The 16,809-nt window shown below is 39.2% G+C and overlaps 2 protein-coding genes across 6 annotated transcripts in view; both read right to left on the bottom strand.

The window, feature by feature from the left end:
• The window catches only part of HELLS (helicase, lymphoid specific), a gene marked incomplete at both ends in the record, with an annotated part of 35,020 nt that extends 34,457 nt beyond the window's left edge, over positions 1–563 (bottom strand). For 4 of the 5 annotated variants that reach the window (XM_080694386.1, XM_080694389.1, XM_080694388.1 and 1 more), the window contains 2 exons: positions 140–261; positions 533–563. In XM_080694386.1, the coding sequence (XP_080550512.1) occupies positions 140–261; positions 533–563 (153 nt within the window). The remainder of the gene's footprint in view (positions 1–139; positions 262–532) is intronic. The other variant, XM_080694387.1, reaches the window with a different exon arrangement.
• Positions 564–7,099: 6,536 nt separating this feature from the next.
• The window catches only part of TBC1D12 (TBC1 domain family member 12), a gene marked incomplete at both ends in the record, with an annotated part of 62,846 nt that continues 53,136 nt past the window's right edge, over positions 7,100–16,809 (bottom strand). Inside the window, 4 exons of the mRNA XM_080694839.1 lie at positions 7,100–7,168; positions 8,357–8,615; positions 12,800–12,909; positions 13,585–13,713. Coding sequence (XP_080550965.1) covers positions 7,100–7,168; positions 8,357–8,615; positions 12,800–12,909; positions 13,585–13,713 — 567 coding nt within the window. The remainder of the gene's footprint in view (positions 7,169–8,356; positions 8,616–12,799; positions 12,910–13,584; positions 13,714–16,809) is intronic.

The raw sequence follows: 16,809 nt of genomic DNA, 5'->3' as shown, positions 1-16,809 counted from the left end.
AAAAATTCTCCTGGCATCCGTAAACACACCAAGTTTAGGAAACCGCCCACTAACCAGCGAAGGGAAGAACCGGACCACACCTCTGGGGAAGCCTCGGGTCCCCGGGGCATCCAGGGCAATGAACTTGATGCCAAATTACCTTCTCCAGCAGCTTCCTCTCTCTCTCAAGCCCGGCGGCTTCGAGCTGTTCTTCCTCCTCTACCATGGCTGGGGTAATCACAGCCGTCTCGGGCGGCTCAACCATTTCTGAAGCCGGGGACCCTACGAGGAGGAAAGGCTTTTAAACCGCGGCGGCTCAGAGCCACCTCGGGCTCCGCTCCCGCGCGCCCAGCTGCGCCGCGGGCGGACGTCTTAGAGCCCGGCATCCTGCCCTCGCTCCGCCGCCGCCGCCCGCGGGATGCGCAGGTGAGCGCCCGCGCCCTCGCCCGCCGCGGCCCGAGCCCGGGGCCGCCCCCTCCCCCGGCCCCGCGGCAGCCTCCATGCCGCCCACCCCCGCGCCGCCGCCGCCGGGAGGGGCACGCTCGTCACTCACCGCCGCTGCTCGCGGGCCGCTCCGCGGGCATGGCCGGGGGCTCCGCGGCCGCCAGGTCCCCTCCTCCGCGCGCCCGCAGAGCCCTGCGCTGCTTCCTCTCAGCCGCCGCCCGCCCAGCCTTCACGCCGAAGCCTCGGCCGGGGAAAAACGCGCGCTTCTCCTTCGCGGGAAACCCTATCCTCTCGCGAGATCTCGCGCTCCCCGCCGGCTCCTGGCCTGGGCTGCGCGAGATTTGGCGCAGTCTGTGCTTCCAGTCCGGGGCGCCGGCGGCGGCCGGTGAGCGTTTCTACCTGGTCCCCTGCCGCCGCCGAGCTAGGTTCCGCAGACTCCATCTTTTGACCGCTCCTGTGAGATCGGGGAGTCTACTGACTGGAGGGCCCGGCCCCCCGCTCTAGACGGCGATGGCTCCCAACTAGTCAGGGGTTAATAGCACTCTTGAGTTGCAAAGCCCCGTCTCCGCCGCTGAGAGAATTCCCCCGACCGGGACCGGGTAGGAGGAGGGGCGAGCACGGCAGGGAGGACGGTGAGCATTACGGGGAGGACTGGTCTGGTGAGCACTGCAGGGGAGATGGGTGAGCATTGCAGGGAGGAGGGAGGACGAGTGAGCATTGCAGGAGGAGGAGTGAGCATTGCAGGGAGGATCAGGGAGGACTGATAAGCACTGCAAGGAGGACAGGTGCACTGCAGGGGAGGCGTGAGCACTACAGGTGGATCGACATTGAATCCACGGGCCACCAGCCTCCCAAAATGCAGCTCACACTCAGCGCGGAACCCTCCGGAAATAACCCAGAGGATGGCTCTTTTGGGAAGTGGGAAAGAGAAGAGAGGAAATGAACATGTCAGGGGTCAACAAAGTTAAGATAAGAAGCAGTCGAAAGCAGGGTTAAGTCGATGGAGTGGCCAACAGGACACAGGAGATTCAGGAACCAAAAATACAGCAATAATTAGGGTGCTGATGGAAGAAGGGATTTTCTTGTCCCAAACTAGCTTTCCATTCCACTGTTTCTGGTGGGCAATCTATTGATTTTGCCCCGCTCCGGTTTCTGAGATTTGTGTGGTGTACCCGCAGGTATCTACTTTTGTGTGTGGTACTGGGGGTGGCACCCAGGGGCCTTCTGCCTCCAGGCCACACAGCCCAGTTTTACTTTTTATTTGGAAACGGTCTCGCTAGGATGCGGAGGGCCTCACTAAATTGCTAAAGCCGACTTTAGACTTCATACTTTATTCCTCCCTTCTCAGGCTCCGAAACACTTGGAATACAGGTGTGCACCACCATGCCGGGCTCTTTTCATTTCTGACACTAGCTACTTTTTAATGATTTCATCTGTACAAAATTTAAGAAGTTAGATGCATATCCATCATGACCATCTTCAACAGCCTTCATAACAATCTAAGACTAGCAAAGCAGATTATTTTTAGTCCTACAAGTGAGAAAATTGATGCTCAAAGAAGTTGACTTATCTAGAAGCCTACAGTTACTTTGATAACAAAGATCTAATCCTGGTCTTTTCACTCATTGTTCAATAGTAACCCAACTTAAAACATAGCCTCTATTAATAGAGGAATGGGGGGAGTAACTGAGGATTGAATCTGGGGCACTCTACCACCGAGCCCTTTTAATTATTGTTATTTTGAGGCAGAGTCTTGCTGAGTTGCCCAGCTGACTTCAAGTTTGCAATCCTCCTGCCTTAAGTAGATAAGAGATTGACATAAAAAGCAATTAGTCCCCCCCCTTTTTTTTTGGTACGAGGGATTGAACCCAGGGGCATTCTACCTCTAAGATACATCCTCAATCCTATTTTTTATTCTTTATTTTGGAACTGGGCCTAAGTTGCTAAGGCTGGCCACAAACCTGGGATCCTCCTGTCTCACCCTTCCAAGTACTGAGATTAAAGGCTTGTGCCACCACACCCTGTATTGATTTACAATTTTAAAAGATCATAAAACATGTAATCTCATTAAAAATTTGATGTGTTTACTTTTCCAGTGTTCATGTAAGTGATTTTAAAAATCAAATAACAAGTAGGACAAAGCAATGCAGTTTTACCTTATTGAAATACAATTAGTTATGTTTTTATTTTCAGGTACTGGGGATTGAAACCAGGAGTGGTCTACCACTGAGCTACATCCCCAGTCATCCCCCACCTCCTGTGGGTTTTTTTTTTTTGGGGGGGGGGGCTGGAAATTGAACTAAGGTCATTCTACTTCTGAGCTTGCACACCCAATCAATCCTACTTAACTTTTTATTTTGAAATGGTCTAAATTGCAGAGGACCTAAATTGGTGAGGCTAGCTGAGAACCTGGGATCCTCCTATCTCAGCATCCAAGTACTGGGGTTACATGCATGCTCCACCACTCAGTTCACACTCACCTTCTGCTTGAGGCTGCCTCAAACTTGTAATCCTTCTGCCTCAGTCTCCTAAATTACTAGGATTACAGGTCTATGGCACTGCACCCAGCCTATTTGCTTTGGTTTTGTGCCTGAAACCAGGGCCTTACAGTCCAAGTACAAGATCTACCACAGAGCTAAGACCATCAGCCCCTAAGTACAATTAAAATCAGTTGGTATGCTGGGTGCACCCCTGTAACCCTAGTACTTGGGAGGCTGAGACAAAATCTCAGGTTCAAGGACAGCCTCAGCAACTCATCAACACCTTTTCAAAATAAAAAAGGGTTGGGAGTAGAGCTCAGAGATAAAATGCCTCACGTTCAATCCCTAGTACCAACAAACAAAATTAGTTGGTATAATTTAAGAATAGAATAAATCCTACGATTCAAATGCTTTCCATCCTGTCATTCAAATGCTTTCCAAAATCTCACTTGAAACTAAAATTCCAAACATAAATGTTCAAAGCTTTTTACAAAGGTTTTAAGTAAATATTTCCCTTTTGCATTTTCTAAAAAATGTAGATGCTAAAATTAAATGTTTGGGGATTTATATAGTAATAAAAATACATCATCTACTTATAAAGAATTATCAGTATAGCCTAGATTAGAATTTAAAGTATCACTTCAAAGCTAAACAGTCAATCTTCATTAACTGGGACCAACAAACATTCAATAGGACAATAAAATGTCTGGAAAGAAAAGTAATTTTGCTAACTTCCCAAGCCTACTTTATGCAGCCTAACGAAATACTAAGAGGCAGTGTTTGGCACATAATCAAGAGTTTTTTTGTTTTTTTGTTTGTTTTTTTGTTTTTGTTTTTTTGGGGGTTTTTTTTGGTGGTACTGGGGTTCCTGGAAGCCCTTCTACCTCGGCTACACTCCCAGACCTATTTTATATTTTTATTTGGAAGCAGGGTCTCTTAAAGCCAGCACAGCTGGCTTTGAACCTGCACAGTCCTCCTGTCTCTGCCTCCCAAGCACAGGGATTACAAGCCTGCGCCACCACGCCTGGCTATAATCAAGAGTTTAACAAATGTTACTGCCTTAATTCAAATTTGCATGTAACCAATTCTGTTGCAACTACACTCTTAGGTAAGTAAACAGTATTTTTAAAGGGCAAGGCTATCTCTAAATTGTCTAGTTTCCCTCATATGTTGTTTCAAACTTCTCCTTCACCTAGTTTTCACATGTAGTGAAGCTGTGAAGTTATAATTTAAAAGCTTTTAATACATTTACAAATTTACTATTCAGCCAGTGCTTCACAAACAGCAAAATAAGCCTATACCTATAATACCAGTACTTGGGAGGCTGAGACAGGAGGGTGGTAGTTCAAGGGCAGCTTCAGCAATTTATCAAGATTCTCAGTAACCTAGCACAAACAAAATAATAAAAAAGGATGGGGGTGTAGTTTGGAGCTAGAATGCCCTGGGTTTAATCTTCAGTATAATCTTCAGTAGCATGTGCATGCGCACACACAAACACGCATTCATATTCTCTGTTTCAAAATAAATTTAAAAAATAGGGCTGAGAGTGTAGCTCAGATGTAGAATGCCCCTGGGTTCCATCCCCAGTACCACAAAAAAAAAAAAAAAAGAGGTTTGGGGGTGTAGGCCAGGTAGAAAGCCCCTGGGTTCTATCCCTAGGAAAAAAAAGAAGAAATGAAAAATCAAAATGAACTATATATATTATGAAGCATGATAAATTATTTCATGATTACATACATTATAATCATAACCTCCAATAGTGTGTGTGCCCTGTAAATTAGACTTGATTAACTGTGCATAAAAACAGCATTTGTTAAGCTATGAGGAAAGCTGTTATCCTGAAGTCAGAAGCTTCAAAAAGATTAATGCCCCTTTCCAAGCTGGTACCTAATTTTTTTAAAGCCAAACAAAAATAACTCCAACCAGGAACATTATATATGAAGGTCATCAAAGTAAAAGAAATCAACAAAAGCTGATTTTAGAAAACTAATTATCAGTGTCTTCCAGTAGCATTTATTTAATAACACAAAATAGACCTGAGCTAAAGGAACAGGTAGAGGTGGGTGGGTGGGTAGGGTGTGTGTGTGTGTGTGTGTGTGTGTGTGTGTGTGTGTGTGTGTGTGTTAGAAAAGCAATGAAAGATCATTAAATTTCACATCTTGAGTAAGGAAAAGTTATTTTTAATCACAAATATACTTTAACCAAGAAACAAAAGAACTGCCATGCACCAACCATGTGAATCACCACATACTACCTGTAGAAGAGGTTGAAAGGAAGGAAGATACAGTGCAGTATTTTAACTGCCAGTTTTGAGATGTTTCAAAAGACTGAAAGCCTAGTGCATCACTTGGAAGAGAAAACGAGCTTTCCCCCTCCCAAGTACATACTCCTTTTTTCTCAATATGTAGTTAACTAAAACAGATATCCCCAAAGTAAGGAAGACTCATTCCAAGTAATTACTCTGCTTGCAAGTTTTATTTACATAGTAATTGTTAGTAGTGGTTTTTAGTGAATTTCTTATATTTATACTTTATACATACATTTATATTTGAAAGGTAAAGAAACTGTACAATAATAAAAAAAATAAAAAGAAATGCAGTAACTTAGGTTCATCTCAGGAAATGAATACATAAAAGTAAGATTAAATTTAGGCAGGTAGTATAACCTCAATGAGATTACTGCCAGAGGATACAGTCCCTCTATCAGGGAAATTAATACCAAGGAAATAGTTACCAGAGTTAAAAGGCCATCCTAAAACCTATTTAAGACCCTGGACACTCCCTTAATATTTTATTACACTACCAGTTTCCACTAAGCCAGCCCCTATGACAGGGGTTAACTTCTGAGCGTTCCACTAGTAGTCCCTAAGCTAGAATGACCCATAGGGTAAAAATAGATGGGCACCCTCTGGTCCCATACTCCTAAAGAGGCAGTCATTATGCTAACAAGGATCTCAGGCTTGTTAGCTTGAACACTATACATATACCACTAACAGAAATTGTGTGCTTAAGTGTTGTTTCAAACCAAACTGCAGCAAAAATAATTACAAATTTAATTATTAACTGGAATGTTATATGGATATTGTAACACTCAAGTGATTTAGGTTCAAAAACTAAACAATAAATTTAATGCCAATTTACCAATGATTAATAATTTATGTGCCAGCCCACCAGACTCAGAAAAGGTTAATTTTACTTTTTTCTTTTACTCTTATTTCCACTGATTATAGTTTCAAACCTGGAATTAATTTTGTTTTGACAGAGGAGGAATGTAACTAAAAAAATTAAAGTTTTGTCAAGTCATATACTATTTAAGAAATCTCAGAATTCATTACTTCTAATTTACTCTTACCAGTGAAAAATCTCATTTATATTTTTGGACTTATTCCCAAAGTTAAGTCTTCAGTCCACTAAAGTGCAAAAAAAAAAAAAAAAAACCTTTCATTCTATCAGCTATTTAGTTTTCTTAATGTTAAATTACTAGGTGAATAATTTTTACACTAGAACCAGACTAAAATTCTTTAAGTGATAGAAATTCCTTAAGGAAGGGAAAAGAATTTCCCTTCAAAAACAAATAGATATGATACTGTGGGAAGACACCTAAACAAACAAGAAATGATCTACTAATATTCCAATTCCCAGATAACTCAAATTCACCCTACCTGTGAATAAAGATAACTTCAGTGACTTATATAGTTTACAACCAAAGTTGCTTATTCTTAGTCTAGAATATCTTCAAAGGGTCAGAACTGGAGATAATATCTGTACTATAGCCTTTACGGGCTAAAGTGGTATTTAACAACCCTACCCTAACCTCCAAAGTGCCTTTGTAGTAATTCTTAAAAAGGAAAGGATGTAAAAATTTGAAATATCTCTGAAACTAGCTAAAATTTATTGCATTAAAACTGTTCACTCCAAATTATGGAGTATGAAATAGGCATTTAAATTTTTTCCTCTGAAAAAAATGGCTCCCACAAAATACTTTTTTATTAATACTGTTAATATAAATTACTAATTTCATTTACTTCAGCCATGGGATTTTAAATCAGTAGTTTTCTACCACTTGATTCTTTTAGAGTTTCCCAACATTCCAATATTTTCTTCCATGCTTTTTACTTAAGAAACAGAGAATGTTTACCCAAAAAGAACCCCCCCCCTTTTTTTTTAATATTTCAGTTAGTTTGTTAATTTTTAAGATTAACTTTTCAGAGCAGGACTGTTATTCTTGTCTCCTTCTTTAATATCCTTCATTACAGATGCAAAGACCTGGAAATTATATAAAAGAGAGATTAGTTCTCAAAAATGATCACCCATATTAAAAAAATAAACTATAAACATAAAAGTTTTACTATATTGAACTCTGTCCACTGAAAGACTGTCATTCTCAAATTCCTTTTTTTAAAATTCCACGTTGTGGAATGATTCTAGTTTTCACCAATTGCCAAATATTCTGATACTTCTACTTGGTGAGAGTACATTTTCTTGACCACCATTCCTACAGGCCTTCCTTCCCACCCCCTTTGGTGCTGAGAATGGAACCCAGCAGCATTCTTCTACTGAGCTACACTGCCAGCCATATTTTTTAATTTGGAAGTAGGGTCTCACAAAGTTGCTGAAAGCTTTGCAAAGTTGCCACGGCTGGCTATGAATCTACAATCTGCCCATCTCAGCCTCCTAAGGACTAGTACTACAGGTGTGTACCACTATGCCTGGCTCCTACACTCCATTTTCATCAACAATAAAACTATAAATTTATAATGCCAATTGAACTCCCTTCTGTCACTTAATGTGTGCTTCACTAATAAGACTCAACATCCAAGAAGCCATGACCATACATTATACCCTTTCTACTGCAAACCCTTAGTATACAACACTTGTTTTAAAAATCCCTGTCTATTTGAAATATCAAGTTATATAACTGCTCTAGAAAACAAATTATCATTGTGAGTGGTAGTTCAATGAAACACATTACTGGACTTATATAAAAATAAAACCATAGGTTTGGCTATAAGGAAGAGGGATAATCTGTTTTAAGCTTTTGCTTTCTCAAAGTTGAAAATTATTTTTAAAAGTCAACATATTAAGGGCATGGTGATGCAGGCTTGTAATCATAGTACTTTGGAGGCTGAGACAGGAGGATCGCAGGTTCACGGCCAGCCTCAGCTACTCAGTGAGGCCCTCTGCAACTTAGTGAGACCTTGTTTCAAAAAATAAAGAATTAAAAAAAAAAAAAAAAATATATATATATATATATGGCTGGGGTGTAGCTCAGAGATAGAATGCCCTGGGTTTGATCCCCAGTACCGTAAAAAAAAAAAAAAAAAAAAAAAACCACCATATTTTTCAATTTCAACTCTAGCATTTGAGAAATACATAACTTTTCTTATTCGTTTTTACAAAATGTCAACTGTTTAACACATCTATTAAAAGTAAAAAAGAAAAATGCCACTCTACCTGAGTCCATTTTTTGGTGCTATTTTGCATCTGAATGGCTGCAATACAGTTGAACAACTTTTCTGATGTTATATCTTCTGGTAATTTAGTTAGAAACTGTGCTATATGAATAAAGTCCATCTGTAGGAGAATATCTTCATATAACCGGAGGATTCCTAAACCAGTTCTAAATAAAAATTCCTCTCCATCTCTGCAAAATACATCCCAGACTCGACAGGCCAGATCAAGTGGTAGCGATTTGCTGTATAGTGTAAAGATCCTAAAATTGGGGGTTAAAATAGTCACTGAAACTTTTCATTCTTGAATTCATTTATTAAGCATCTCTACAGAAAAAAATAGTACTTAGAGATAAAGGCAAATAAAATATGGCTTCTTCCCTCAAACTTAACAGTAAGAAATTAAGTAGTAAATAATAAAATTGTGTGAGTTTACAACCTACACAGAGGTAAAGACTAATACAAACCAGAGTGTCTACAGAACCTAGTGGTTAAGGATACGGACTCTGAAACCAGAATGCCTGTATCTGAATTTTAAATCTATTGCTGAGTTACATGACTTTGAGCAAGATATTTAACAAGATTGTTAGCATTGCTATGCTTTGATTTCCTCATTAGTAAGCTAAAGGTAAAAATACTACTACCTTGTTTTGAAAAATAGAGTTTAATAAAGTGTTTCGAATGGTGTCTGGCACCTAAGAAATGCTCAGGGCTGGGGGGATAGCTCAGTGGTAGAACACATGCTTAGCAAGTGCAAGTCCCTAGGAGGATGGAAGAGAATGAGGGAGGTAGGCGGGCAGAGGAGAGATGCTTAATAAAAGTTACTTTTATTATTGTATGATTAATCCAAATATTTTTGTAACCTAACACGAAACTATTAATCTGTTTCCTCTTCCACAAACATCCATTATTTTCTTTTTACCTTCCACTGAGCTTTATTTACTACTTTTCTAATAGAATCACCCAAATAGTTTTTCCTATTCCTTCTGACAATGGCTGACCAAGTGATTCTTTATTCCACAGTCTTTTAATGGCATTCTGTTTGGAGAAGTGAGGGAGAATAGGTACTAAAAAAAATATGTCTTGAAATTGCCTTAGGAAAGAAAGGACACAACTCTTTACTCTGATTGTGTTACTGAGGTAATGCTGATGGAATTTGAGAAAGGGTTTAAAGGCTCTCCCACCAAAAAAAGTAGCACTGCCACTTACTCCTGTCTTGCAGAAATGCTGCTGAGATTTGTACATAATACTTTCAACAGGGCAGTGAAACAAAAGTCCATCTTCTTAAATTAAAAGCACCTTTAATTGCATAACAAAAAAACACACTCTTGATAGCATAAAGAATACTAACTTCAGTGTTCAAAATGTGAAAGAGAGGCCAGCGTGGTGGTGCAGGCTTGTAATCCCCCAGTTTGGGAGGCTGAGACAAGAGGATCCCCCAGGTTTGAAGCCAGCCTCAGCTACATAGTGAGGCTCTCAGCAACTTAACCAGACCCTATTTCCAAATAAAATATAAAAATAGGTCTGGAAGTGTAGCCCAGAAGTAGAAGGCCTATGGGTTCCACCCCCAGTACCACCAAAAAAAAAAAAAAAAAGTGAAAGAGTATGAGTGGTGAGGTGCAGTTGCTAACACATGTGTTCCCTCCCTCCCTCCATCAATTGTGATCTTCATGTGGTCTGTGTTCCTCAGGACTGAGAATTGAAAGGTTTTTCTTCCTCACAGAATTAGTATTTGGTCTTAGTTTTCTAGATCATAAGATATAAAAAATTCTTCCCATTATCTTGGATACTTCCAAGAGGTAAAATTTTTTAAAGCCTAAATAAAAGAAGGCCCAAATTGGGCATGATGGTGCACAACTGTAATCCCAACTACCAGGGAGGTGGAGGCAAGAGGACTGAAAGTTCAAGGCCAGCCTAGGCAACAGAGACCTTGTCTCAAATTTAAAAAAAAGAAAGGCTATGGATGTAGCTCAGTACTTTTCTATCATATGTGAGCCCCTGAGTTCAATCACTAGTGCTGTAAAAAAAATTGTTTTTAAGTCACTGGGAAGGCCAGGCGTGGTAATGCACACTTGTAATCCCCGTGCTTGGGAGGCTGAGACAGGAGGATCGCACAGGTTCGAAGCCAGCCTCAGGTACTTAGTGAGGCTCTCAGCAATTTAGTGAGACCCTGTTTCCAAATAAAGTATAAAATAAATCTGTAAGTATAGCCCAGAGGTAGATAAGCCCCTGGGTTCCACCTACAGTACCACAAAAAAAAAAAAAAAAAAAAAAAAGTCAGTGGGAAGATACTGTATTTGATCAATGCCATTGTTTGCTTATTTATTTTTCTATATTTAAAACTTAATACCATTTACATGAAAACCTAAGTAGTTTCAGGTGACTTGGGTTTTTTTTTTCCTACTAGGAATTGAACACAAGGATATTCTTCTTCCCCCAGACCTTTATATTTTTTTATATTTATTTATTTACTTATTTATTTATTTTATTTTGATGGTACTGGGGCTCCTGGAAACCCTTCTACCTCCAGGCTACACTCCCAGACCTATTTTTTATATTTATTTGGAAACAGGGTCTCCTAAGCCAGCAATGAACCTGCTTTGAACTGGCTTTGAACCTGCTGGATCCTCCTGTCTCCGCCTCCCAAGCTCAGGGATACAAGTGTGTGCCACCATGCCTGGCCAACCTTTTTATTTTTTATTTGGAAACAGGTTCTCTCAAAGTTGCTGAAGTTGACTTCTACACTGTGATCCTCCAGTCAAGGCCTCCCAAGTACTGGGATTATAGACTTGGCATATGCCACCATGGCTGAAGGGTGACTAGGATTTAAAATTGAGATTTCCATATGTGCTCTGGACAACCTGTCTTAGGTCTCTGGCAAAGTTTGTGATCATTCTGAAATCACCTAGCTACTGCTCACCAGGAAAACCCAAGTTAGAAGACAAAGTCTTGAATTAGAAAGATCAAATGGCATTTATATCTAAATAAGACACAATTCCTCTGTCTGAAAGCTGGATAAAAGCCTTGAAAAAACAGTCCTTGGTAGAACAACACTATCATAATTAAATAATAAAAGAATAGCAGCCAGGTAATTCCAGTACTTGGGAGGGGGGAATTTCAGGTTTGAGAGTAGCGTTAGCAACTCAATGACACCCTGCTTCAAAATAAAAAAAAAAAGTAGGGCCGGAGGTTCAATTCCCAGTATCACCATTTCCTCACCCCCTCAAAAATAATAAAAGAATAGCAACTAGTCAGACATGATGATGCATGCTTACAATCCAAGGAGTTGGGAGGCTGATAGGAAGATCACAAGTTCAAAGGTCAGTCTCAACAATTCAGTGAGACTCTCTCTCTTTCAAGGTAAAATCATAATCATAGTACTTGGGAGACTAAGACAGGAGGATCTCAGGTTCACAGCCATCCTCAGCAACTTAGGGAGACCCTAATGCAACTTAGACCCTGTTTAAAATAAAAAATTAAACAAGGCTGGGGATGCAGCTCAGAGGTAGAATGCCCCTGGGTTCAAAACCCAGTAACACAAATACACATTAATAATAATAATAATAATTATCATTATTATTTTTTTTAAAGGATTAGGGGTTTACCTCTGAGGTAGAATGCCCCTGGGGTTCAATTCCTAGTCACACACAAACACACACACACACACACACACACACACACACACACACACACACGGCAACTGTTAGGCTTGGTGGCTCATACCTATAATCCTAATATATCCTAGTATATGGGAGGCTGAGACAGGAGGATTGCAAGTTTGAGGCCTTGAACCTCAACAACTTAGCAAGGCCCTGTTTCAAAATTATAAAGGGCTGAGGATGTAGTTCAGAGGTAGAATGCCCCTGGTTCAATTCCTAGTACCAAAGGGAGGGGGAGGGAAATAGCAACTCTTTCTTAGAATTTAGTATATACTAGGCATTGAATGAGATAATACACATAAAGCTATAATCAAGACATTGATATTTCTATTCCCTTTTACATATAAGAAACTGAAACAGATTCTAATTTCAACCTAGAGTCCAATTTTCTTCATCAAATACACAACTACAAAAATGCAGGCATTTCTGGGTGTTTTGTTTTTTGGGTGGTACTGGGGGTGGAACCCAGAGGCTTTCTACCTTTTCTACCTCCGGGCTATACTCCCAGACCTATTTTTTTTTAAATGTATTTTATTTGGAAACAGGGTCTAAGTTGCTGAGAGCCTCACTAAATAGCAGAGGCACAGGTTCGAACCTGTGCGATCCCCTCCTGTTTCAGCCTCCCAAGGGCGGGGAGGGGAATATTACAAGCCTGGGCCACCATGGCCGGCTTGTTTCTCTATTTGTAAGGGAAGGTTATTTTAAATTTATGATATTGTGTATAAGATTACCACGGTTTCTAAAGCACCTTATTTCTTTTTCATTATTTTTTGTTATGCATGACTTACCAGTCTATCAAATATATATCTGGTGTAAGACTGTAAGACTTGAAATGAAGAAACAGTTTGGAGAGATTTTCTTCAAAGAATACTTCAAATGTTGCAAAATATTTCAACATCTATAGACAGAAAAATCATTAATTATGAAAAAATTTGAGAAATAAAACAGTAATTAAAAAAAACCTTGTTTATAGCACCTATTTCTGAGTCTTCTCATTAAGTATTTCTAGAACTATAATTCAATGAAAAGTTCACGTTCAGATTATCTCAATCTTATTTTCATATTTATTTTTTGGTACTGGTGGCTGAACCCAGAAGCATTCTACCCCTGAACTACACCCCCAACCCTGTTTTACTTTTTACTTTGAAAAAGGGTTTCCCTAAGTTGCTCAGGGACCTTGAAAAGCTGCGGGGACTGACCTCAAACTTGTGATCCTCCAGTCACAGCCTCCCAAGTTCTGGGATTACAGGCTTGCAACACCACACCAGCTTCAGTCTTTGTTGACGATGGTACTAAGAACTGAACCCAGAGGCATTCTAACTCTGAGCTACACCCTGGCCCTTTTTTTTTTTTGTTTTGTTTTGAAATAGCGTTTCACTAGGTATCTTATCTCACTAAGTTGCTGAGGCTGGCCTTGAACCTCCTGATCCTCATGTCTCAGTCTTCCAAGTACTCATATCTCAGGCATGCACCACCATGCCCAGTTTATGTCTAATTAATGTTTTTTAATTTATTTTAAGAGGGCATTCAGAATACAGATCCATACAAAACAGTCCATTTCAAATGTTCATACCATGCTGTGATCCACACGAAAAAAGGCTAATTGGCATGGCTTATTTAGGAGATTTGCAAATGCAATAAAAGCATCTGCCTCTTCCAAATTGAGAATAAGTACTGCTGCAATAAAGGACATCCCTTGGACCTTCAAAGAAAAAGAAAAGAAAAATGCATTTAAAATATTAATTGTATATATTTCTTGTACTCCTGAAAAATTATAAAGTGGTATTATAAAATACAATTTAGCAAGACTTCTTTTATCTTCTGAGCAAAAGGTAGATACAGAGAACCACTAATAGTTATAAAATCTAATTTTACATTCTGTTCATGTCATATAGTTTAAAAAGTATAAGGACAAATTTGAGGGAAAAACCCTTTCAGCTTTTACTTGCTACAAAAGCCTATTTCAGTATGTATCTTTCAGTTTTTATTTCTTTATGGTCTGAATTCTTTCAAAATAAGAGTACTGAATCATGAAGGTTAGTGAAAAATTAACAATTACTTTTGTTATTATAACACATCTGTTCGAGTTAAAAATGAAGAACTAAGAATAAAAGAAGTCTATGAAACGTGCCGCTAAAATTCTAAGAAAAAATAGGTTGTGGAGGCTGAGAAAGCCTGGATTCCTGGAAAAGCAGGGGAAAGAAATGGGGAGGGGAGAAAAACCACTGCAAGATGGAAAGAAGCATTGGCAAAGACACAGAACCACAAAAAACAGGGCTAGCCTAGTCAGAGTACAAGATTTATCATGAGAATAATAGAAGAATTTGGGAAAACTAGGATATAGTTATATTATTAATAGCCTTAAGTAAAAGGCTAAGGCATATCAAGGTTTGCTTGTGAGTTATCAGTTGCAACCGTACATTTCTCTATTTTTAAAAAAAGTCATCAAGCACTTCTGGTAGAGATTTGCATAATGCATGTATATAGGGGACCACTAAGAATAACTACAATTGTACATGTGTCTTCTTCCCAGCTAAATATTTAGAAAGTATTGCCTATAATCATTATCTCTACTTTCTCAGTTCCTTTTTCAAGTTTTAGCACACTTCAATATGGGTTCTGACTCCATTATGCTCTGCGTGTTCTGGTACTGGAGATAGAATTCAGGGGCATTCTATCAGTGAACTATGTCCGCAGCCCTTTTTTTTTCTTTTGAGACATAGTCTCACTCAGTTACTGCACACTGGCCTCGAACCTGTGATCTTTCTGTTGAGACAAATGCTGTAATTACAGGCATGCACCACCATGCCTGCCTTCCATTAATCTATTATGTTAAGACTTCTCTTGCCAGCATGTCCAGTGATAGTTATTACAAAACCCAGTGTGTACACTTTTCTACCCTCTTAAGAACATTCCTTTAGCTTTTGTGATTAAATTTCTTTGTTCTTCTCTACTTCTCTCACTTCTTTGCATTGTATAATTCTTTAAATTGTATCATTCTTTGCAAATTATATAATTGCCTATTTGATTTTCTAAAATATAAATTATATGATGACACAGATTATCATAGAATAACTGTCCCTGTCCTAATCTCCAGAATATGTAAAAATGTTAAAATACATGACAAAACGGGAATCTGAAGATGTGATTAAGTAAAATTTAAGACAGGAAAATTATCCTGGATTATCTTGATGGGCCCAAAGCAATTACTGCAAAGGACGTTATAAGTGAAAAAGAGAAGCAGGTAAAGTCAAATTAAAATTGGAGCCAGAGACGGAAGGCCACCAGCAAGGGGATGCAGACAGCCTCTAGGAGGTGAAAAAAGCAAGAAAACACACTGCCCTGGAGTCCACAGAAAGAAGACGGCTCTGCCGATGCCTCAACTGCTGAAATCTGTTTTGGACTTCCAATCTGGAGAACTGTCAAATTTGCAATACTTGAGGCCCCTAGGTTTATGGCAATTTATTACAGCACAATAATAAATTAATATAAATACCAGGCTGTTTCTGTTCTTGATTGTATTCTTGTCTACAATATTTTATGAATGGATAGAAGGCACATACTTTTAGCCATCTGTAATAGAATGGTGAATAAGCAAATAGTAGGGATTAAAACTATATTTAATTGAATCTAAGATACTTTTAAATAAAAGTAATATCAAGGCTGAGAACAGTGTACTGTGCCTGTAATCTGAGCTACTCAGGAGGCTGAAGTGGGATTACCATAAATTTGAGGCCAACCTGGTCAACACAGTGAAACCTCATCTCAGAAAAATAATCATTATTTTACATATTCCTAAGAAGAACATGCTACTAATTAAGCAAAGACAATACTTCATCACTGAGAATTTTTCTGTTAGGCATATTTAGAGCTCATTCAAATTTATCATGTATTACTCTTGTACAAACATAAAGGGAAAGTAATTTCCAGATTTTCCAAAGTCCAATTCTTCTGAATATTCTCTATTTACCAATACATAGTGTGATGTACTAAAAGGGACATGTCTTTTATGACAGTATACCTGCTGAAAATGTTTAACTTGAATCTAGTCATGAGGAATCATGTTAAATTAAGTTCCATTGCATATATTTTTAAAAGAAACATAAGAATCCAGTGCTAAAAACTGAATTCTTGTAATTGAAATTATTATGAAGAATTATAAATGTAGAAAATTTACAAGGGTTACATTGTGCTTTAAAGTTATTTTACTTTAAAGCCAGGCATAGAGATACATGCCTATAACTCCAGTACTTGGGAGGGTGAGACAAGATCACAGGATCAAGGACAGCCTCAGCAAATGTAAGACCATCTCGTCAAGCTAGCAAGACCTTGTTTTAAAAAAAAAATATATGGCTGGGGGCATAGCCTGAAGGTAGAATGCTCATGGGCTCAATCCGCAGTACCACACACACATACAAAAAATATTTTACAGAATACAGGAGGCATGAGAGTTTAAAGATTATTTTCCTCAAATCTCAATTTCTCCATAAGAACTACCTGACCACCGTTTAAAATACTATAATAGAGCTGAGCGTGGTGGCGCACACTTGTAATCCCAGCACTTGGGAGGCTGAGACAGGAGGATCGCACAGGTTTGAAGCCAGCCTCAGCTACTGAGTGAGGCTCTCAGCAACTTAGTGAGCCCCTGTTTCCAAATAAAATATAAAATAGGTCTGGGAGTATAACCCAGAGGTAGAAACTCTCTGGGTTCCATCCCCAGTACCACAAAAATAAATAAATAACGGTTCCACCTGAAACCTGGCAATTCCCCCCTTTACCATTCCATGATGCTTCCATA

The sequence above is a fragment of the Muscardinus avellanarius genome (assembly GCF_963383645.1).
Source record: "Muscardinus avellanarius genome assembly, chromosome: 4".
Lineage (NCBI taxonomy): Eukaryota > Metazoa > Chordata > Mammalia > Rodentia > Gliridae > Muscardinus > Muscardinus avellanarius.
This window is presented reverse-complemented; position numbering and strand designations above follow the sequence as displayed.